This window comes from Henckelia pumila, chromosome 3 (assembly GCF_033568475.1).
Source record: "Henckelia pumila isolate YLH828 chromosome 3, ASM3356847v2, whole genome shotgun sequence".
Lineage (NCBI taxonomy): Eukaryota > Viridiplantae > Streptophyta > Magnoliopsida > Lamiales > Gesneriaceae > Henckelia > Henckelia pumila.
The window spans coordinates 73,050,622-73,076,451 of record NC_133122.1 but is presented as its reverse complement, the minus strand read 5'-3'; the positions used below and the strand labels follow the sequence as shown (position 1 = coordinate 73,076,451).

Below are 25,830 nucleotides of genomic sequence, written 5' to 3'. Positions count from 1 at the left end.
CATCTTCCTCTACGTACTCACCTGTACCAGATAAGTATAGTGAGCCTAGAAGCCCAACATGCTAACATAACAAGGGTTTAAAATAATTTAAATCACTGGAATACTAATACATAACATATACATGAATGAGCATGCTTAAAAATCATGAATCATGACTGAAAATCTTGCTTAAACTTGATCTTATATATAATCATATATTACATACATAAACATTGTTGAGCATAACATTTTCTAACATCGCATGGTCATATCCGTAGTGTAACCTTAAACTTAAAAGTTCGACTGATCAGTCTCTTAGAACCAACGTACGCGTTGGTGACGAATCACCTCTTACTGGTAGTAAATTACCCTTAAATTGACAGTAAACTGCCCTTAACATGTGGGGACTGGTCCCCCTTAAATTGTCACACTACTTCAACTTCCAACATAAAATTATTTTCTAGCTCAACCTTAAACATTAAATCATGCCATAAAATTATTTCATGAATGCATGCACTGAAAATATGTCCGTAATATATATTTAATTAATTTTTCATAATATAATATACTTATACTTAAAATAGACTTTATGCATAAAAATAATTAAATATATATCCCGGACTTATTTATTTTTTCATGGGTTGGTCCAGACTGCTGGTCACTCATCTAGGCCCAATAATCTTAAATAAAAGCCCAATCATTTTATTCAACTTAAATGGGCCTAAAGAAAATATTTAAGCCCATTAACTTAAACAAGCCCAATAAGACTCTAGACAGACCCAAAAATCTCCTGACTGGCCCAAAAATTCCTATGGGCCCACGAGCCCATAAAAATTATTGGGTTAGCTTAAAAATAATTTAAAAAGCCCAAATAAAATTATTTGGAGGCCCAAATAATTTTCTAACTAATTTTAAAAGCCCAAAATACACTTGAACCATTAAATACTTAAAAATTAAAATACCCGAGCTCGACCCACCTAACCTGGACCTGGACCACCTGACCCGACCCTAGACCTACCAGACCCGACCCTGACCCCAAGACCCGACCCAGTTCCCAGCCCCAGCCCCAGCCCAAGCCCAAAACCCGAACCCCCCTTTCCCCTTCCTTTCGCTGCGCGAGCAGCAGCCCTTCAAGGGCTGCTGCCGCACGGCTCCGGCCATGACCGGCCGGAGCGCCGGCGGCAAGACCTTCCCAGGGTCCTGTCGGTCTTAACCCATGCAGCCCTCTGACCCATAACAGCCCTGCATGGTCCAGCCAAGCTCTCTTCCAATAAACCCTAACCTGCGAACCCATGGACCCAAATCTGATGCAACTCGACTCCAGACCTGTTCCAGCCTTAACCCTGGCCATGGCTCGACCCCTATGACCCCAACACACCCCTTGACTCATGAACCAGCAGACCGATCCCATCCCATAACAGAAAAACGTGGGGTTTTGCATGAAACAAAGCAAAAATCATGAGTTTACCATGTTCTAGCCAAGAACATAACATAAAACGTGAATTGCCTCAAACAAAATCTGAAATCAGTGCATTAAATAGCTTATATGGTGTTGAGAAAGAATTAAACATGCCTTGCACCGTAGAATTAATATGGCAAAGTGCGTAGAACGTTTCCGGGACGACGAACGATCAAAAAAACTCAAGGAAAACTGATGCACGTCTATGGAGATGGCTTGCTGCTGTTGGAACGATGGAATGGGGGTGAGAAAGATGATGGAGGCGGCTAGAAGCTTGAACGTAGGGTTGGGGTTTATTTTTGGGTGATTTTTGAATAATTAGAATATAGGGTAATTAAGATATTAATAAGAGTTTTAAATATACAATATATATATAACTTAAAAACTCTAAATAACAAGTAAAATCTGATACTAAAATTAAAATCCCGAAATAATTATTTTAGAGAATTTTAAAGGTAATTAAAAGTCAATATTTTGGCTAAATTTGGATAAAAATGGACTCCTAAAATTATATAAAATTAAGTACTGATAATTTTGAGGAAGTAAAACTCAAAATAATATTTTTGGGCTCCTAAAAGACTCCTAAAATAATTTGGGTGGAAAGTTGTCATCTCGTCCGTCCACGGTCCCGTCTACGCGATAAAATAATTAAATTTCCATAAATCATGAAAAATCAATAATTATGGGTTAAATGCTTAAAAATAACTTAAAACATGCACAAATAATTTCACATAATTATTTAACTCATAATCTAAAATTCTAAATAAATAAAATCCCTAATTATGCATGCGAATTTACGTACTAAAAATATTGGGTGTTACAACTTGATCAACATGCGAACTATCCATGATCGCATCAGCTACCCCGATGTGACGAGCTTATATTCCATGCGCCAGTCTGAGCAATTCGTATACAGTTATCCCAGATATGGATACCCTGTCATTTGCATGCATCATATTTGTATGTTTATCCGTGCTTTCGTATTGAGCTTAGAGTTCACGTCTAGTATTTTCTGTGTATCTGGATACCCTATTCGACGGGCAGGTGTAGGTGCAGGATTGAGCACCAGGAGCCTGGAGGAGCCAGCGACCTTGAAGACAACAGTATTTAGCTGTAGGTTTTTATCTAAGTAATTCGATTGGGTTGTATAAATCGAGTTTGTTAGCCGGTTGTATTCTGCCGGTTGTATTCTGCCGGTCTGCTTGTATTTAAGTCTTCCGCAGCGATTATATTTAATGCATGCTTAATTATGCTTTTAACTCTGATTAGGTAGTGGATCCGGGTCGGATCGCTACATTATATTTTATAGTTTATGATAACAAAAAAAACTCTGATTAAGAATACTTCCTATTTTTATGATGATAAGCAGATCAATTGGATAAAGATCAAACAAAATCAAGAACAGTATACATAAGCTCAAGTCGGTCTGATATATTGATCTGGATGTTTGAAAACATTTAAATATATTTCTTCAGAAAAACTTGTAAACCAGACAACATAAGATGAGATCAGATCAAATTAAGAAAGATCAATCTACGCAGCTTAATCTCAATTCAAGTTTTTAGACTAAAAGACAAGAGAAATTATTGTTGATATAGACGTTATCTTCCGTACTCGACAATGATTCAAAATGCTCCACTATATTTGGAAAGAGTACCAGGACACATGGCATCTTGTGGTTGAATGTCGGACATACCAAAAACAAAGATTCTATCGGCTACTTTTTGAACATTGAAGAAGATCACCTATAAATAGGGTTGTGATACCGAACCAAAATACCAACTTTTTGGGATACCGTACCGAAAGTTTTTTGATATATAGAAATTTTTTTTGATATATATTAATTTTTTTTTGTTATCTCTATGGTATTAGTATGAATTTTTTCCATACCAAAATTTCAAAATTTCGATATCGGTACCGGTATGAATTTTTTTCATACCAATATTTTTTATACGGTATACCAAAAACTCACCCCTACCTATAAATACTTGATCAAATTCAAAGATTCACTACCTTTTACTTTCGTAATTCAGAAGATCATCAAGCCTTCAAAACCAACTTTCAAGATCACACAGACAGATCAAAGATCAAAACTCAGAATTCAAGTTTATTGCTTGATCAGATCGATTGATTGGGATCATTCTGTGATATTTAGATCAATTTGTTGAAGCATATCTCATATTGAATTCAAGTTGTAACTTAATCAGATAATGATCTGATTTGAGAAGTTGTTCTAGGAGGTCCTTTCAAGGGTTGATCGGATCGGATTTGTACAAATTGTTGTGTAAATCAAATTTTTATAGTGAAATCCTTCTGGAAACAGAAGAAGGGGATGCGTAGAAGTTTTAGCTTCGAACTTCCATAAAAAATATCTTGTTCATTGCTTTTACTTACTACATTTACTTATTTGATCTTCCCTAGCAATCCAGTTTAATTTTAAAAGGAAGAAATATTTCGTCTGACCAGATCAGTTCTTTCGAGCAAAATTAGTTTAAGCAAAAATAATTTTAATTCAAGTTTATAAATCAGCTTGAGTTTCCGAAATTATTTTAAGTGTATATTCTCTCCCCCTCTCCCTCCCCATCCCCATCTATATCCCCCTCCCTCTCCCTCTACACACGCTCACGATCCTATCAAGTGTTATCAGAGCGGTTTTTATTTGCTTAAATTTGAACTGCTCTTGATAAGTAGGGCTGGGATACCGAACCAAAATAACGACTTTTCGGGATACCTTATCGAAATTTTTTCGATATATATATAGATATTGTTTTGGTATATCGAATTTTTTTTCGGTATCAGTATGGATTTTTTCATATCAAAATTTTGAAATTTCGAAATCGGTAACGGTATGAATTTTTTTATACCAATATTTTTTATACGGTATGCCGAAAACCCACCCCTATTGATAAGCTATGGCATCATTTAGGGCTGATCAATTTTTCAATTTTATTTTGATGTATTATTTTTTATGTTATATATTTTATCTAATTATATTTTTACTATTTAAAAAATTTTGAAATCAGTAACAGTATGAATTTTTTTTATATGGTATACCGAAAAATCACCCTTATTGATAAGCTATGGCATCATTTAGTGCTGATCAATTTTTCAATTTTATTTTGATGTTTTATTTTTTATGTTATCTATTTTATCTAATTATATTTGTACTATTTGTGGTTATATAATTATCTTTAAATATGCTATTTATTATTTTTTTCTATTATTATTTTAAATAATTTGAAAAAAAAAATCATTTTACTTAATCATTCAAAAAAAAAAACCGCAAACCGACTGCAACCGCTTAAAACGGCAAAACCAATTTTATATGTAACACCGCAATTAAAAAAAGTATAACCGAACCTAAAAGGGCAATTCAGTTTGAATTTAAAAAAAAAAACCATAAAATCGCACTGTGATCACCCCTAGCATCATTTAACAAGATTCCTATGTTTTCTAAGGAAGATTATGATGACTGAAAAATTCGTATGCAGGCACATCTATCAGCTCAAGATGATGATACGTGGTACATCATCATGGATGAACCAATGAATATCATGAAAGCCACTACTGCAGTTGCTGTCACCGACGGTGCACCTCAGATGATTGAAAAAATAGATCAGAGTGGATAACCGAGGAAAAAAAAGAAGGAAAATTTGGACAATGTGGCAAGAGACATACTATACAAAACTTTAGACAAGAATATGCTTAGCAGGATCAAAACATGCACTACTGTCAATGAGATATGGGAGAAACTCACGCAACTATGCGAAGGCAATGGTCAAACAAAAGAAAACAAACTCATGGCGGCAATCCAAAGTTCGACAGTACACAAACTCATTAGTCGCGACTCGCGATCAAATTTGAATTCGGAAAATTAGACCACACTCGTGTCCGAAGTACTCAGTATTCAAGATTATATATCTGACCATCTCCAATTAATAATCTGATAAATACACACACGTTGGTACAAATACACAAATTTGCCGATGGTCTTGCTTTAAATGTAATATGCATGTCAAATGAAGACACATGCATCCCAGAAACAAATATGTCTATTATTTAGATTACTAATTTTTCAATCACTATTAATGATCACTTGTACGCGTGGCATGTTTATACGGTTGGAATAATTATTTAAACATATTTATTTTAGTTTCAAATTAATAATTTTTCAAATCTTTTTAATATGAGTGGTATAATCATCCAAAAATTTTAAAATATATATTGAAAATTTCAAAAAGAGAAAGGTCATTTCAGGAAAATAATAATTATAATAAAAACTTTCACCAAATAAGTTTTATGTATACATTAAGGATGCATTTACGCCTGGGCATACTTGTCAAAAGCGTGTGCCTCGGTCGCTTAAGCGCAAAGCGACGTGAGGCGCACTAGCTGCGCTTTGGAGAACTCCGAAGCGCAGCAGGTAGCAGAAGCGAGCGCCTTAGTGCACCTCGCTTCAAGGCGAGAGGCGCTCGCTTCTGCGCTTCATAGAAGCCCAAACAGCTTTTAATTTTTTTTTTCTTTTTCAGACTTAAAATTGCACCTTCAAAGTGCAATTTTAAGTCTGACGGGCCTTTCATTTATAAAGCCCAAACTTTTTAAAAATAAAAATCCCCCAAAATACCCAATAATCCCTCTCAGAAAATCACGACACACTGCCTCACCCTTCAACTCTGCGCCTCTTCCCCTGCTGCCGCCTCGCCTCTGCCGTCGCCGCCCCAGCGCCGCCTCGCCGTTCTTACTGCCTTTCTCTTTCCTGTCCAAATAGGTAAACCCTAATCTTGTGAATTTTTACAGATTTTGTTACTGTGATTTGTTTTTTTTTAATTAAAAATTTGTTATGTTTATTTATTTTTCAATTGTTATAACTATGTCACAATCAAACACAACAATTCCGTTGGGTCGAAAAGATATTGCTTGGAATTATGCAACTCTTTCGGATCCTAATAATCCAAATAATGTGTGTTGCTCTTTTTGTGGTAAAGTAACGAATGGTGAAATTTATCGGCACAAATTACATTTAGTTGGGGGCAATAGAAATGTGAAAGAGTGTCCAAAAGTGCCGGAGCATGTTAAGGAAAATAACAAATAATTTATTTAAAAAAAAGCAGTTTGAAGAATCAAATTGATGATATTCCTCATTTGGATGATATTGTTGATTTGGAGGATGATGAAGATGAAGACGAAGATGATCTTCAAACTAAAAGGAAAGGGAAGCGACCAATATCCGGTTCAAGTGGTCTTGGGCCTACGGCACAAGGGAAAAAGAGTAAACAAACAGGGCCTATTGACCTTTATTTTGCAAAAGATGTAGAAGAAATTTTTAGACAAAGGCGTGGAAAAAATAAAGGTCAATATGATGAGAATAAGAAAAAATTAAGAGAAGATGCGGTCCAAAAATTTGCTACGTGGATGTATGATGCTGGAATTCCTTTCAATGCTGTTAAATATGATTCTTTGCAGCCTTGTATTGATGATATTGGGACTTTTGGAGTTGGAATGAAACCTCCATCGTATCATGAAGTAAGGGTTAAGTATTTGAAGAGTGAGTTGACAAATACAAACCTGTTTCTCAAATCCCACGAAGAAGATCATGCTAAGTATGGGTGCACGATCATGTCAGATGGGTGGACGGATAAAAAAAGTAGAAGTCTGATAAATTTCTTGGTAAATAGGCCTAAGGGAACCGTATTTATAGAATCGGTTGATGCTTCAAGTTATTCTCAAACTGCTGACAAGATGTACAAGTTACTTTCTAGATTTGTGAATCGAATTGGAGAAAAAAATGTGGTTCAAGTTGTAACAGATAATGCAAGTTGCAATGTCAAAGCAGGTAATTTTATAAATTTTTAAATCATATTTTAATTCTGATTTTTTAAATTTTAAATCCTGTATGAGTTACTTTCTAGATTGAAATCATGTTTTAATTCTGATTTTTTCAATTTTATCAGGTCGTCTTTTGGAGAACAATTTTCCACACTTGTATTGGACTCCATGTGCAGCACATTGCTTAGATTTGATGCTTGAGGAAATATTCAAAATTCCTCATCTCAAACAGTTGCATGAAAGGGCATTGATGGTGAATGATTATATTTACAATAGACCACAGTTATTGAGCATGATGAGGGAGTTTATCAGGCAAAGAGACATGATAAGAACCGCAAAGACTCGTTTTGCAATTGTTTTTTTGACTTTAAAGCGGTTTCAAGTGCATCAAGCAAATTTGAGAAAGATGTTTACATTTGAAAAATGGTCAACAAGTCTCTATTCTAAAGAGGCGGCTGGGAAACGTGTTGCAGAAGTGATAATGATGCCTTCTTTTTGGAAATCTGCAGTTTTTTCTTTGAAAGTTGGCGGCCCATTGGTGAAAGTATTAAGGCTAGTAGATGGTGAAAAAAGATCCCCTATGGGTTACATCTATGACGCCATGGATAGAGCCAAAGAAGCTATCGCCGCATCGATTAATAAAAATGAAGAGAAATATTATGGTATTTTTGAAATAATTGACAAAAGATGGAATATTCAACTACATCATCCTTTGCATGCGGCGGGATATTTCATGAATCCCGAGTTTTTTTACTCCAATCCTGACATAGAAAATGATGATGAAGTGTTGGAGGGTTTGTACAAATGCATAGCTAGATTGGTGGGAGGTGAAGATTTGCGAGATAAAATCACAAATCAATTGGAGAAATACAAAAATGCAGAAGGACTTTTTGGTTTACCTATGGCTATCAGACAAAGAGCTTCAAAATCACCAGGTAAATAATATTAAGTGCAATATCCATGTTTGTTTCTCTAGCATTAGTCATTACAAACTTTGGATCGTAAGAAATTTAAACTTATATGTTTTTGTGTTTCAACTTTCAAGCTGATTGGTGGTCCTCTTATGGTGCATCAACACCTAAGTTGAAATCATTTGCAATGAAGATTTTGTATCTCACATGCTCTTCTTCAGGCTGCGAACATTATTTGAGTGTATTTGAACATGTAAGTTTGAAGTGTTTTTAATACTTCTAAAATTTCAGATTTTAGAATATGAAATTTCACTTAGTTCTAATTTTTTGGCAGATACATTCTAAAAAAAGAAATAGGTTGTCTCACAAAGATTGAATGATTTGGTATACATCAAATACAACAGAGCATTGAGGCGGAGATATGCCTTGCGAGATAAGATCGATCCTATTTCTTTGTCAGAAATAGATGATTGTAATGAATGGTTGTTGGAAAAGTTGGATGATAGTGATAAAGACAATGAGGATAATGATTTTGTCTTTGAAGGTGCTGATTTGCATTGGAGTGATGTAGCACAAGCGGCTGGGGTTGTTCAGCTCCTTTTGAACTCGATGCACGAACTAGAAATGCATCGAGTTCAAAAGGAGCATCATCATCAATTTCAGCAAAGAGAAAGCAATCTTTAGCACGAACTAGACTTGTTGATGAAGAAGAGGAGCTGAACATTGATTATGAAACAGAAGAAGAAGAAGAAGATACCGATGGATACAAATCAAGCGATGGGGCTGATGATGTAGATTTGGAGAATGAAGATGACTATTATGATATTTGATGTTTTATGATTATCTATTACATTTGCAAAGATTCTTGACTTTATTTTTATTATTTTGATAATATTTTGTTTATTGCACTTTTTTTTTCGCAAAGCGTGCGCCTCGCTTTGCAATTTGCGCTTTAAGCCCCAAGGCACGTGATCGCTTTTTTGCGCCTCACGCTTTTGACAACTATGCGCCTGGGATATATAGGATTGTGTAGAGATACTTTAAAAGGTAATTATTAAAATAATTGGATAGGATATAGAGTGATTATGGATTTAAAAAATATGTTTTAGTTTAATTGATTAAAATTGTGACCCGTATTGTAATTAAACAAAAAAATCACAATTTTTCCCTTTAATATGATAAAAGGAAGCAAATGAATGATGTATTATGAGTTTTTTTTTTTAATTTTCTTTCCATATATATATACTAACAACAGATTATTTATTCTTACTGAAATTAAGGACTAAAAATCATGTTCAAATCCAATAATTATGAAAGGGGTTTTTGAGTTTTAAGAAAAAAAAATTATTTTTGCAAAAGCTGGATTGGTGGATTGATTGGGATTAATAGTTTTATCTTATGTTAATCACCCCAACTCCCAGGTAAACACAACCTAAAGATACAATTATAATTTTAAATAAATATTCATCATTAAAGTTAGTTAATTAGTACAGAGACACTGCTTTAACTATATAGTAAGATAATTTTATTTTAATAAATCTAAATACAATGAAAATTTACTTGCACCACAGTCCATAGATTAGGTTCTCGTAGTTGATTTAAGGAGCACATTTACACTTTGGGCTTTTCAGCAAAATTCGAGTTTAACTATCATGAGATGATTTGAGATTTAGGAGTGTTCATAATTTTGTTTAAACTAAAAAAAAAAAAAACGGAAATCTGAACCGAAATTTATAATCGATATTTTTTAATGCAAATGTTTAAATCGTGCTTCAAACAACCTAGCTATCATAGAAAGGTTCATTATATAAACCATAAAAATGATACTAACAAATAATAATTAAAATTATCATTAACTTACTGGTTTGATACTAACATAACAATTTCTTTATGTTTGCTAAAATCGATTTATGTACTAAACCAGATAAATGAATTATGTACAGTAAGTGTTAGTTTTTCCTTAGCTATAATCATGTATGAACAGAGGATAACCAAGAAATCATGCATACCGATGAATCCGACGAGAATAGTTCTCTTGTTTCCAAATTCTGCGTCTTGAAAAAGAAGATATGAACAAATTATGTATTTAGGCACAATGGTTTCAATTAGCTAAACAATAAATTAAGATCAAAAGAATAGATTTACCACAACTTGTAACGATGATGGCAGGTTAGCTCTCAATAAATATAACGAGCTTCTTGTTTTAAAATTATTATGCTGCATGAAAATAGGTAAATAAACAAGTCATTTATTTAGGGAAAACAATCATGCATATAAATTGAAACTCTGGGATTTCAGCTTGTATTGATAAAGATAAATTAACAGTAGAAGAATTCAGAGAACAATAAATTATGGAAGGTACTCTGTGTATTATTGAATGAGAAATAATTAAGCTATAAATAGCCATACAGAGCAAACAGAAAAATACAAAAAACAAGGAGCCCACTGCTAACAAACTATTAAACAAGATAAAGCTAATTTGACCAAGTCCTAACGTAGGCATTTAGTTTATGTTGTTCTCTGCACAGACTCCAAGCATAGCATGCAGCTTTACAAAATCATCCAACTTGAGAGGCTTTGTCATCGCTATTTGTTCCAAAGTATTGCAATGAACTAGCTCTATCATTCCTTTCTGTACAAGTTGCCGAAGGAAATGAAAACGAATATCTATATGCTTGCTCCGACCATGCATTACTGGGTTTCTTGAAAGCTTGATTCCTGAACTACTATCACAATAGATAGTGTTTTTCTCTTGCTGAGTCTGATCCAACGTTTTGAGCAACCTTTTTAACCAAATTGCTTGACAAGCACAAGCAGCAGCAGCAATAAACTCGGCTTCAGTGGTTGACAGACTCACAATAGGCTGTTTCTTAGAAGACCATGATACAGCTCCTGAACCAAAGAGAAAAACATATCCTGATGTACTCTTTCTTGAAAGAGTGGGTGCCCGGTTAGCCAACTTGTGGCTAAGGGCTTTTATGACTCTATGTAAAACAATCTTTTGTTTAATATAATTTACACTTTTATAATGGCATTGACTTTATCTTTCTTCATATTGTTATATTATGATATACTATTGTTGTTTTGATAAAGACCTTGAATATACTATAGTGTATGTAAGATGTGGTAGCACATGGGGATGGCTATCATGAAACACATCTTATAGTCACTGTATATTCTAAACTGTTCCTAGTCAATTGAGTCGTCCGCAAATAAGGATAAGGATCGCTCGAGATTGAGACTAGCATTTGCGATGTCGAGTACCACGTTTCATTGGTATGAAACATAGAGATGTTCAAAGCATGCAAATGGATATTCATATGATGAATGATCGAACTACCCTATTCGGACTTTCCAAGTGGTTATCACTTATCGAGTGGATAAAGTCCGCGGTTTTGGTTGTACACCATTAGTCCTTATTACTTGAAACATCATTGAGACTCTATATGCTAGTACTGTACTTTGACTCGTTTATCGAATCTATTGGGGTCATCAGGTGTCAGGATTGGGTACAGTTATGACACATATAGGAGTCGATGCTTTGTTGTCAAGGATTCACCACATACTTGCGAGTGTGGATATCCTATGCGATCTGAGGAGATATTAGTGTGACGAATCTCTGGCAAGAGTACATGATGTGTTTTAGGTTACTTGGTGTTCCTAGTAACACATGCGATGTCACTAATAGATCTCCAAGATGTTATGCATAGTTATCGAATCTCGAACGACTCTCGATGCACCAATGGTTGTTGATTCGATCGGGATATTTGGTTGAAGGGACCGTACTATACGCTAACCAAAATCTACTGGTTCTTGCAGGCACTATCAATAATACCTAGGGAATCATGGGGCGATGTTGCTAGGCGCTCTTACCATGATTCGATGGGTAAGTCGAAAATTGTTGTTCCGAGTCACAAGGGGTTGTGAGCCCACGGCTAGCTGTATTCCTGAACCATTGAGGGTTACACAAGTAATGGATTACTAAAACCCCGTAGAGATAGTTAAATTTAAAGAGTTACATTTAATGAAAGAGAAATTGGACTTCTTAATTAAAAGGAAGTGGGATTTCCTAAAATGATATAGGGATGGGCATTTTTGGAAATCACTGAATTCGGATTCAGAAAAATTATCTTGACTTTAAAAGATGCAGAAATGGTTTCTGTGCACATTGGTAAAATTAGTTTATCAATCAGAGTCACGATAAATTTTATATTAATTTCTAGAACAACGGGCTTGGCTTGTTGGGCTTAAGTTATGGATTGTGGGCTTTAAGGAGTTAGAGTCATAATGCAATTATAACTTAATCTAGTCTAGAAATTATCTATAAATAAGACTGCAGTGTTCGAAAATTACAAGCTTTTCAGTCTAGAAATTTTCGAAATTTCAGCCTATATTATTCAAGGGGATTTTCGAAATCCTCTGTCCCTTTTGGAGAAAATTCGGGTTTTGTTTTTGTGAAAAATTACAATCTGAATTAACAGATCATATCTGTTTATTCTCTACGCAAACTTCTGATTGATTTCTAGTGCAGTCAATCAGAGGGTTTTGTTTTCTATTCGTGGACCTGATTGAAGAAACGTTCGTTCATCAGTTCCGGGGATATACAACAAGAGCAGATTAAATTCTGTTGGTGTCCATAATCTCGCTTCGAGATTTTAAGGTAAAATATTTAATAGTGATTATTTGTTTTACTTACAAAATTTAATCGTAAAAGTTTTGATTCCCAGATATGGAATCGTTCCATATTAATAAAATAAATTTTTAAACTTTCGCTGCACCGGGTATCAATTCTAATTGATCTGAACACAGTTTTCCAACAGTGGTATCAGAGCCAGGTTGCTCAGATCAAACGATTAAATTAATCGATTGTACAAAATTTTTAAGCTTCGGTTTTTGAAACAAAACGAAAATTTAAAATTAAATTTTAATAGGCAAATCGGGCAGCGCACATCACTGCCCAGGGCAGCGAGTGGATCACTGCCCAGGGCAGCGCTGGGCGCTGCCCAAGGGGCAGCGACGGGCTACCCAGCCCGGGCCCTTTTTGGGGCACAATCCCGGGCAGCCCGGAAAAATTATTTTTTAATTTTTAATTAAAATTTTAATTTTTTGAAATTCTAGTTTTTGATCCGATCGAAAATTGTTTTTGATTGGTTCACGAGGCATCGGATCGAATTTTTCGAGTCCGAAAATTTTAAAATTGATTTTTGGATAAATTTGAATTTTTGGAAAATTTATAAATTTTATCCGTTAAATTAAATTTTATAAAATTAATTATTTTGGTACAATTGATGATAAGATATGATCTTATGGATAAGATAAAATATGATTTTATCTTTTAAATTATGATGCCTTTGCATGTTTATCCAATTATTTAATTATTGAATTAATTAATGGATAAAGGATGATCGATTGCCATGACCAATTTTTAGGTGTATGTTAGGTGATTTACATTTGTCTTATTATTGTTGGTGTTTATTAATGGGCTTGGTTTATAGCCCAATATGATTGTCATATGTAATAAAAGTGGGCCTGGTTTATGACCCGTTCCCACCCCTAAAATGTATCTCATATTTTTCATCGAAATTTATTGTAAATTTATTAGACTTAGTGGGAGACAAAGATTTGAAGAAATGGTGGGCCCAGCAGACAATGAAGACCGAAGAAATGTAAATTGGAAGCACAATGTAATAGGATTGCATTGCATACTTACATATCACCTAGGATTGGACTTAGACTCGTGATTGGAAACCACGGGTCGATTAGTTAATGGGATCGACCATCCTTAAATAATATATGATATTATTGATGTATGCATGTTTAGACAAAATTGTATGAATCCCGCAAGCATACATAAATTGCATGATGAGACAAATTTTCAAAATTAAAAATCCCTCATTTTAAATATGATTTAAAATTGATATCAAGATTAATAAAAAGGGAATTTAAATATTGTTTAAATATTCCTACCTTCCATCAACGATCAATGTATGAGATGCTACCCGCGGATACGGTCCAGCTCATATTATTGGGGGGGCCCGTTCGTCGAAAAGCTGTACATTGGATCGACACTTGTTGTAAGTTGGGTGAAACTCCCATGGGATTGGCTCATATTATTGGGGGATCCACATGGCGACCGTCCATCACAACTTAATATTGATGGGTTATCTTGACATGTCACAATAAACGGCGTCATATTATTGGGCCCTTATTGGACATGAGGTAAAAACATGGGGGTTACTTTGGAAGTAATTGGGCTCTACCTTTTGAAAATTATGGTTGGCTGATATTATTCGGGATCATGATTTGTCAATTGGACTCCATGTTCTCACTAAGGAAAATAGTTTTCCGTTTTCACTAGAGGGTAGTGAAATCGTTAAAATAGTGGGAGTGTAATTCATAAAATAAAATTCGCCATATTTTATGTCTTAGTAAATTAATTAAACAATCATTGATTATTGTCTGTTTTCTTTTCAGTATACTATTACAATGACTTCTCGCAATCCACTGTTTTCAATTCTCGAACAAAACAAATTGACTGGAGCAAACTATACGGAATGGTTCCGTTAGTTGAAAATTATTCTTACTTCGGAAAAAGCTTTCTACGTGTTAGAAAAGCCGCCTTCGAAGGAAGCCCCGGCTAATACAAGTCCGGAAAAGTTGGCCAAACTTGATTTATGGTGGGACCATGATATCAAGGTCAAATGCTACATGCAGGCTTCGATGTCTGATGAGCTTCAAAGGAGATTCGAGGATGCCGTGAATGCTGCTGACATTCACAAGAACCTCAAGGAACTCTTTGGAGCTCAGTCAAGGTCGGAGAGGTATGCCACCGTCAGAGAGCTCATGACGAGCCGCATGCGAGATGGGACTTCGGTCCGTGAGCATGGGGTACACATGATTGGGCTCATTGAAAAGTTGGTAACACTCGACTTGACTTTGGAGCATGAACTTAGCGCGGACTTGTTGCTTCTATCACTTCCTTCATCGTTTGACGGTTTTGTGATGAACTTCAATATGAACAAGATAGAGGCCATGTAGTAACCCAGAAACCATTTTAAGATAATAATATGTTAAACATGATTAAGGGTTGGTATTTAACCAATTTCGGAGTGTTATTGGACTTCAGAAGTAAAATTTGGGCTTTTTAATTTTGGGCCGGATAGTAAGCTCCGATCCCAGATAGTAAGCTCCGATCCTGGATAGTAAGCTCCGATCGGAACGGAAGCTCCGATCCTGGAACGGAAGTTCCGATCCCCAGCTGCCAGAAATGATCGATGACTCAGTCGCGAGTTTTGACAAGTATCGATCATAGAGCAGATCGGAAGCTCCGATCGTAGATCGGAAGTTCCGATCCTAGCGTGGCAGACATGCACGCAATGAGCTGGATCGAAAGCTCCGATCCCGAAATCGGAAGTTCCGATCCTGGCCGAGAAATTTGGCTATAAATAGGGCCGTTCAGAGTTCATTTTCAATTACGAATTCCCGAGTTTCCTTCTTCAGTTATATAGTATGAGATATACACTTGAGGGCCCTATCGGTTATAATAGAGGTTCTGAAATAACCAAGGTATGGTTATAGTCATCCGGGACTAGCGACTTCAAAGGGCTTACTTCGGACGAAGGTATGGTCCGGGAATCGATTTAAGTTTTGGGAGTACTTATTAGCTTAGTTAAGGCTTATAGAACTTGTGTAGTGATACGGTGAACTTTTGAATATAGGCTTGGAACCTAGGATCTACTTTACTTGAACTAGCCAAGAGGTACGTACACATTGACTGAGATTGCCAGCGAGTACACATGTTTATATGTTGCATTTATTTGGCATTATTATATGGCATGATGTATGATTTACCGTTTTCTATACTCATATGTCATGTGCATATACACGTTGAGCCTATTCCTTGTTATACCTGATTATAGAGCCGCTCAACTCTATACTCGATAGTCTATTACTGAGAGTACCGCGACGGCGGGGGCATTTATGTCTGCCTACTCTGGTGTACTAGACGAGTGTGGTTGCACCCAAAGGTTGATCCGTGCGGTGGCAGCACTCATATGGCGCCGGTTCTGAGCATGACTTTTCAGATGACCCTGTACCAGTCATCATGTTGCATGCATTATATACATATGTTTACTCATGTCTATGTACTGGGCGTAGCGCTCATATCCTAGTTGTTATCTTGGACACCCTATTCCATGGGGCAGGTCGCAGGATGGACGGAACTGGTAGTTCAAGGCAGGACTAGGGAGCAGGAGCTTTGAAAGTTTTTATACAGCATGATTTATTAGCTGTATAATGTTTACTATTAAGAATTTCGATATGATTGTATCTCTATAGATTTAAGCCTGAATTATATTACTAAGCTGATATGTAAATTATGGTTAAGTTTCCGCACGTTTTTACTCTGTTAAGTATTTTGCTGTATTAAGTTTAATGCATGCTATTAGTTGCCAGTTAGTAGGTGATTCCATGCTGGGTCACTACATTTTTGGTATCAGAGCATGGTTAGATTTTGGGATTAGTACTTGGGATTTAGTTTAGTCTTGAGTAATTCTTGCGCATTTGGGATTTTAATGTGCAATTCTTTTCAGGATATGGCTGACGAGAGTCACGGTAGTGTTGGCCAGGGAGGTGGTCATCATCATCGTCGCCATCATCATCAGGATGATCAACATCGTCCTCATGAGGGTCAACGTCGCTATACTATTAATAAGTTCATGCAGGTAGGACCGAAACCCTTAGTGGGAGGCGAGAATCCTGAACAAGCTAGAAGCTGGATGTCTAAACTTGAGAGCACGTTCCGAGCTTTCGAGTGTACTGAGGAGCAGAAACTGAAAGTTTTAGAATTCGTTCTAGAGGATAGAGCACGTTTTTGGTGGGATGCCAAGGTTGCTCAGGCACGTACTGAGAGAGGACAGGTGACTTTGGGGGATTTTTGTCGGGAGTTTCAGAAATTATATTTTCCTCCGGCTGTTCGCCAAGCACGATCTATGGAGTTGCTTACTTTGAGGCAAGGATCAATGACTATTGATCAGTATCAGCAGCGATTTCTTGATCTGCTACCTTTCAGTCCTCATATCAATGCGAGTGATGCGTCGAAGTATGATATCTTTCTGCAAGGCCTGAACCAAGATATCTACGCACAGGTTGTCGTCTATGATGACCCGGTGTCTTATGAGACTTTGGTGAACCGTTGCCGTCTTGTGGAGACCAGCAACAGGCGTAGACAGTTGATGATGCCAGCACAGCCTAGTGGATTTGTTGAGCCTCGAGCTCAATCTGTTGTGCCATCTGTACCTACGTCTTCTTCTACTCCTACTACTTCGTCTGGTTCTCGTGGTTCACGAGGTACATTCCGCTTTGGGAAAAAGAAGAAGAAGGAGGAGTTTTGTAGCCACTGTGGTGGGAAGCATCCTGCAGCTTCAAGTCGGAGAGCTACTGGGGCTTGTTATATTTGTGGTCAGCAGGGACATCTGCGGAGAGATTGTCCTCAGCGCATGGGTTCTGCTAGTGGATCGGGATCCCAGGTTGGATCTCAGGCTTCTACTTTTCCACGTCAGCAGCCAGCACCACAGAGTTCTTCTGGTTTTCGTCCCCAGACTCAAGGGCAGGTGTTTGCTCTGTCTCAGGAGCAGGCTACTGAGGGAAGCGATCGCATGTTGGCAGGTAACTTCTTGTTATGTGGTATTCCTGCACTTGTATTAATTGATACTGGAGCATCGCATTCCTTTATTTCTAGTCGCTTCGTTAAGAGACATAGATTACCTTACGTATCATTAGATATGGATTTAGTTGTATCTACTCCGTTAAAGCAGGAAGTAGTAACTAAGCGTCTAGTGATGGGTTGCCTTCTGGAATTTGAGGGTAATGTGTTATCGGCTAATTTGATGATATTAGCGATGACGGATTTTGATTGTATTTTGGGAATAGATATGCTGACTTTGTATCACGCTACTGTGGATTGTTATCAGCGTCTGGTACAGTTTCATCCCGTTGAGGGTGATAGCTGGTACTTTTATGGTGAGGGTGCGCGACCTCCGATGCCACTTGTTTCGGCTCTGAAGGCATGTCATGTCTTGGAGTCAGGTGGGGAGGGCTACCTCATCTATGCGGTTGATATGTCTGCGAGTAGTCCGGGTATTGATCAGCTACCGATTGTCAGCGAGTTTCCTCACGTATTCCCTGATGAGATTCCTGGTTTTCCTCCGGTTCGAGAGGTTGAATTTGGTATTGATCTAGTACCAGGAACTACGCCTATATCCCAAGCACCTTATCGTCTGGCACCATCAGAGATGAGGGAATTGAAACAGCAGTTGCAAGATCTGCTTGATAAGGGATATATTCGTCCGAGTGTTTCTCCGTGGGGAGCACCTGTTTTGTTTGTCAAGAAAAAGGATGGATCGATGCGATTATGTATTGATTACAGGCAGTTAAATCGTGTCACCATCAAGAATAAGTATCCTTTGCCGCGGATTGATGATCTGTTCGATCAACTACAGGGTACTTCTGTTTATTCGAAGATAGATCTTAGATCTGGATACCATCAGATGCGGGTACGAGACTCAGATATATCTACGACTGCTTTCAGGACCAGATACGGGCATTATGAGTTTCTGGTGATGCCATTCGGTTTGACAAATGCACCGGCAGTCTTTATGAATCTGATGAATCAGGTATTTCGAGATTATCTGGATAGATTTGTCATCGTCTTCATAGATGTTATTCTTGTTTATTCTCATGAAAAGGATGAGCATGCACAACATTTGAGGATTGTTCTACAGACGTTACGAGATAAGCAGCTATATGCGAAATTGAGCAAGTGTGAATTCTGGCTTGATCGGGTAGTATTTCTCGGTCATGTGATTTCGAGTGAAGGGATATCTGTTGATCCTAGTAAGATAGAGGCAGTGCTGAACTGGTCTCGTCCGACAACGGTTGCTGAGATTCGTAGTTTCTTGGGTCTAGCGGGATATTACCGTCGGTTCATCGAGAATTTTTTACAGTTGGCCAGGCCTTTGACTCAGCTTACTCGGAAAGATGTTACCTTCATTTGGTCCTCGGATTGTGAGGAGTTGTTTCACGAGCTGCGTACACGTCTTACTACTGCACCTGTGCTAGCTCTACCTTCTGGATCAGGAGGTTATGTTGTCTATACTGATGCCTCTGGTCAGGGGTAAGGATGTGTTTTGACACAGCATGGACATGTTATTTCCTATGCTTCTCGACAGTTGAAGTCGCATGAGAGTAATTATCCAGTGCATGATCTCGAGTTATCCGCCATTGTATTTGCGCTCAAGATTTGGAGACATTATCTTTATGGCGAGAAATTTGAGATATTTACGGATCACAAGAGTTTGAAGTATTTATTCACTCAGGCAGAGTTGAATATGCGACAGAGATGCTGGATGGATCTCCTGAAGGATTATGATTGTGAAATCAAATATCATCCAGGTTCTACTAATCTTACTGCTGATGCCTTGAGTCGGCAGATGAGACTGTCTGCACTTCAGACTAATGAAATATCTCATATGATTCAAGAGTGCTGTTCATTGAGTTTTACGCTCCAGCACAAGAAAGGGAGGAATGGGATTCGTTTGTATACTATTCTATCTGAGCCAGCATTGTATTCTCGGATCAGAAATGCTCAGATATCTGATGTTAAGACTCAGCGATTGTCACGTCTAGCCAATGGAGTTAATACATCTGGATTCCATTTTCAGGCAGATGGTTTATTGTGCCTATCCAATAGAGTGGTTGTACCTAATGTTGTGGAGTTCGGGAATGATATTCTATCTCAAGCTCACAGGAGTCGATTATCAGTTCATCCTGGAAGTATGAAAATGTATAAGGACTTGCGAACTAGATTCTGGTGGAAGGGGATGAAGCGAAGTGCGTATCAATTTGTTTCGAGATGTTTGGTTTGTCAACAGGTCAAGGCTGAACATCAAAGACCAGGTGGATTACTGTAGAATCTTGAGATTCCCGAATGGAAGTGGGAGCACGTGACTATGGATTTTGTTACCCACTTGCCTATGACTTCACGTCAGTGTGATGCTATCTGGGTTGTCGTTGACCGTTTGACAAAATCAGCACATTTCATTCCTTATAACCGGGAGTATTCTTATGATCGCATGGCACGCTTATATATCCAGGAGATTGTGCGATTACATAGGATTCCAGTGAGTATCGTCAGTGATAGAGATCCGCGATTTACTTCACGTTTTTGGGGTAGTTTTCAGCAGGCGTTGGGTACCACTCTGAGTTTGAGCACTGCGTATCATCCGGAGACTGATGGGCAGTCAGAGCGCACTATTCGTACGCTGGAGGATATGCTACGTTCTTCTGTCATGGACTTTGGTTTATCTTGGCAGGATCAGTTACCTTTGATTGAATTTGCCTACAATAACAGTTATCATCGTAGTATTGATATGGCACCTTTCGAGGCATTGTATGGTCGACGGTGTCGTACTCCGTTATTCTGGGATGAAGTCGGGGAACGGCAAGTCGAGGGTCCTGAATTGGTGCAGCAGATTGTAGACAAGGTAGATTTGATCAAGTATAGGATCAAAGTTGCTCAAGATAGACAAGTCAGTTATGCGAATATTCGCCGCAGGCCACTTCAGTTTGAGCCTGGTGAATATTTTTTTCTGCGAGTATCACCTTTCAGGAAGGTGATGAGATTCGGTGTGAAAGGCAAGTTGTCTCCTCGTTACGTTGGGCCTTTCCAGATACTGGAGAAGATCGGAGATGTTGCTTATCGTTTGGCTTTGCCGCCATCTCTTTCCAGTATACACAATGTTTTTCATGTGTCGTTGCTTCGACAGTACATAGCTGATGAATCTCATGTGATTCAGTCTAATGATATTCAGCTAGAGCCAGATCTGTCTTTTGTTGAACGACCAATCTGTATCCTAGACAGGAAGGAGAAAGTTCTTCGGAACAAGACTATACCACTTGTGATGGTACAGTGGCAGCGCCGAGGCGTTGAAGAAGCAACTTGGGAAACTGAGAGTCGTATGCGAGCAGAATATCCTGAGTTGTTTGCTTTGTATTTTTGATTACCATGTAAGATGTAATTACCGTTGTTGTAATAAGACATGGTTTGATGTTTCATATTGTTATCTTGATTTGTCTTTAGATGTTATTTCGCGGACGAAATATCTAAAGGTGGGGAGAATGTAGTAACCCAGAAACCATTTTAAGATAATAATATGTTAAACATGATTAAGGGTTGGTATTTAACCAATTTCGGAGTGTTATTGGACTTCAGAAGTAAAATTTGGGCTTTTTAATTTTGGGCCGGATAGTAAGCTCCGATCCCAGATAGTAAGCTCCGATCCTGGAACGGAAGTTCCGATCCCCAGCTGCCAGAAATGATCGATGACTCAGTTGCGAGTTTTGACAAGTGTCGATCATAGAGCAGATCGGAAGCTCCGATCGTAGATCGGAAGTTCCGATCCTGGCGTGGAAGACATGCACGCAATGAGCTGGATCGGAAGCTCCGATCCCGAAATCGGAAGTTCCGATCCTGGCCGAGAAATTTGGCTATAAATAGGGTCGTTCAGAGTTCATTTTCAATTACGAATTCCCGAGTTTCCTTCTTCAGTTATATAGTGTGAGATATACACTTGAGGGCCCTATCGGTTATAATAGAGGTTCTGGAATAACCAAGGTGTGGTTATAGTCATCCGGGACTAGCGACTTCAAAGGGCTTACTTCGGACGAAGGTATGGTCCGAGAATCGATTTAAGTTTTGGGAGTACTTATTAGCTTAGTTAAGGCTTATAGAACTTGTGTAGTGATACGGTGAACTTTTGAATATAGGCTTGGAACCTAGGATCTACTTTACTTAAACTAGCCTAGAGGTACGTACACATTGACTGAGATTGCCAGCTAGTACACATGTTTATATGTTGCATTTATTTGGCATTATTATATGTCATGATGTATGATTTACCATTTTCTATACTCATATGTCATGTTCATATACACGTTGAGCCTATTCCTTGTTATACCTGATTATAGAGCCGCTCAGCTCTATACTCGATAGTCTGTCACTGAGAGTACCGCGACGGCGGGGGCATTTATGTCTGTCTACTCTGGTGTAATAGACGAGTGTGGTTGCACCCAGAGGTTGATCCGTGCGGTGGCAGCACTCATATGGCGCCGGTTCTGAGCATGACTTTTCAGATGACCCTGTACCAGTCATCATGTTGCATGCATTATATACATATGTTTACTCATGTCTATGTACTGGGCGTAGCGCTCACGTCCTAGTTGTTATCTTGGACACCCTATTCCATGGGGCAGGTCGCAGGATGGACGAAACTGGTAGTTCAAGGCAGGACTAGGGAGCAGGAGCTTTGAAAGTTTTTATACAGCATGATTTGTTAGTTGTATAATGTTTACTATTAAGAATTTCGATATGGTTGTATCACTATAGATTTAAGCCTGAATTATATTACTAAGCTGATATGTAAATTATGGTTAAGTTTCCGCACGTTTTTACTCTGTTAAGTATTTTGCTGTATTAAGTTTAGTGCATGCTATTAGTTGCCAGTTAGTAGGTGATTCCATGCTGGGTCACTACAGGCCACCCTTGAATAGATGGTCAATTCTCTTGTCACATATGAAGGCACACTAAAGAAGGATAAACCGGTACTCTTGGTTGGCTCCTCTTCTAACTCTAAGAAAGGATCAAGTGGAAAGGGTAAGAAACGTTCTGCCCCACCCAAGAAGATTGTACCAAATAAGAAGGGAAAGGTCAAGGCTTCAATTGGGATAAAAGATGAAAACGTTTGCCATTACTGCAAGAAACCCGGTCATTGGAAACGTAACTGCAAGGAATACCTCGAAAAGTTGCGAACTGCAAAGGGTATGTTTTACATTGAAATAAATGTTTCGCTTAATACTTCTTCTTGGGTATTGGATACCGGATGTGGATCTCACATTTGCAATGATTTGCAGGTGATGACAAGAAGTCGTAAGCTAAGGATGGGTGAGACCCAGCTAAGGCTCGGGAATGGTTCTAGAGTCGAAGCCAAAGCTATAGGAGACATTTATTTAGTTTTGCAGAACAATTTTAAGTTATTTTTGAGATATGTTTTATATGTTCCGGATTTGGTCAAAAACATTATATCTATTTCTATGCTTGATAAAGATGGTTTTTCTTGCAATTTTGTGAATGGGATTTGCAATATTTACAAGAATGATTGTTTGATTGGAAATGGACAACTTGAAAATGATCTATATAGCTTAAAATTAAAAGACGTTCCAATTAATTATGTTGATAAACCAGTAACAACAATTAAAAGGAAGGACGATAGTCAAAACCCGGCAAACCTTTGGCATGCTAGGCTAGGTCATATTTCCTCAAGGAGGATGAACAAGCTAGTGGGAGAGGGCATGTTTGATATGTCTGATATTAACTCTCTACCTACTTGTGAGTCCTGCCTAAAGGGAAAAATGACTAAATCTCCTTTCAAAGGAAAACCTGAGCGTAGTCAAAATCTGTTGGATTTGATCCATACAGATGTTTGCGGTCCACTTAGGATTGGTACTAAATGTGGCAACAACTACTTCATTACCTTTACTGATGATCATTCTAGGTATGGGTATTTATATTTAATGAAATATAAGTCTGAAGCATTTGAAAAGTTCAAAGAATTCAAGGCTGAAGTAGAAAACAAACTAGGTAAAAGTATTAAGGCACTTCGATCGGATCGAGGTGAAGAATACTTAAGTACCGAGTTTTTGGACTATCTAAAAGAGAATGGGATTCTCTCTCAGTGGACTCCTCCTATGACACCTCAGCTTAATGGTGTTTCGGAGCGTCGCAATCGAACTTTGTTGGACATGGTTCGATCCATGATGAGCTTCACTGAGCTCCCACCTTCGTTTTGGGGCTACGCGCTTGAAACACCATACGAGTTATGGAATGGCAAAGCTCCTAAGTATTCGTACTTGAGGATTTGGGGATATCCTGCTTACGTGAAGCAGACAGTGGGAGATAAATTGGATAGTCGATCCACTTTATGTTATTTTGTAGGGTATCCCAAGAATTCAATCGGATATTATTTCTATCATCCTGCTGAAACAAAAGTGTTTGTTTCAAGGAATGTCACCTTCTTGGAGAAGGAGTTCTTATTGGATAAGAAATGCAAGATGATGGAACTCGAAGAAATTCGAGAAGAACCCGAGATACAAAATAGCGATCCTACACCTCAAGAATCATCACAAGCCACGCCTATTACTAGGAGATCCGAGAGGACTTCTAGGCCTCCTATTAGATATGGTCTTCTTCTTGAAGGGGATCAAAGTGAACCCGTCATTGGATGTGATCCAAGAAACTTCAAGGAAGCAATTTCTGATGCGGATTCGAATTTATGGCTTGAAGCTATGCAATCGGAAATAGACTCGATGCATTCTAACCAAGTTTGGTCTTTAGTAGATCCTCCCAATGGAATTGTTCCAATTAGGTGCAAATGGATCTACAAGAGAAAGCTTGGGCCTGATGGAAAGGTATTGACCTACAAGGCACGATTGGTGGCAAAAGGTTATACTCAAAGACAAGGAGTTGACTATGATGAAACCTTTTCACCAGTCGCAATATTCAAGTCCATAAGAATCCTTATTGCCATAGCAGCATGGTATGACTATGAGATATGGCAAATGGATGTAAACACTGCATTTCTTAATGGAAACATTAAGGAAGAGATCTATATGATGCAGCCTGAGGGATACACATCCATGGGAAGCGAGCATAAGGTATGCAAGCTTCAGAGATCAATCTATGGTCTCAAACAAGCATCAAGAAGTTGGAACCAGAAATTTGATGAAACAATAAAAGATTTTGGTTTCATCAAGAACCCGGAGGAACCATGCGTGTACAAAAAATTAGTTAAGAATGCGGTAACATTCTTAGTACTTTATGTTGATTACATCCTAATCATGGGGAATGATGTAGGGATGTTGCAGTCAACAAAGATATGATTATCAGGTAGATTCTCGATGAAGGATTTAGGTGAGGCATCCTATATTCTAGGAATTCAGATCTATAGAGATAGATCTAAAAGAATGATAGGACTCACTCAATCAACCTACATCGACACCATATTGAAAAGGTTTTCTATGGATGAGTCCAAGAGAGGACATCTACCTATGTGTCATGGAGTTTCTCTATCCAAGTCTATGTGTCCCAAGACTGACGAAGAGATAGAGAAGATGACACACGTGCCATATGCGTCAGCCATAGGTAGTATCATGTATGGGATGATATCTACCAGACTGGATGTGGCCTATGCTCTGAGCGTCACGAGCAGATACCAAGCCAATCCCGGTCAAATGCATTGGAAAGCCGTGAAGGATATTCTTAAGTACTTGCGAAGGACTAAGAATTTGTTCATGGTTTATGGAGGGAGAGAATTGAAGTTGGAAGGCTATACCGACTCTAGCTTCCAATGTGACATGGATGACTCGAAATCAACCTCTGGATTTGTATTCGTGCTCAATGGCGGTGCTGTCTCTTGGAAGAGTTCCAAGCAGGACACCACAGCGGATTCCACCACTGAGGCAGAATACATTGCAGCATCAGCTGCTGCTAAAGAGGCGGTTTGGATAAGGAAATTCATCCAAGAGTTGGGTGTAATTCCTGAA

At 38.0% G+C, this 25,830-nt stretch overlaps 1 protein-coding gene across 1 annotated transcript; it reads left to right on the top strand.

The window, feature by feature from the left end:
- The first annotated feature begins 1,643 nt into the window (after window positions 1–1,643).
- LOC140889018 (uncharacterized) lies at window positions 1,644–9,005 on the top strand. Its single transcript, XM_073296713.1, has 6 exons — window positions 1,644–1,741; window positions 6,550–7,271; window positions 7,390–8,199; window positions 8,310–8,428; window positions 8,533–8,719; window positions 8,770–9,005. The coding sequence occupies exons 1-6, from the start codon at window positions 1,644–1,646 to the stop codon at window positions 9,003–9,005; spliced, it is 2,172 nt and encodes a 723-aa protein (XP_073152814.1).
- Window positions 9,006–25,830: the final 16,825 nt, after the last annotated feature.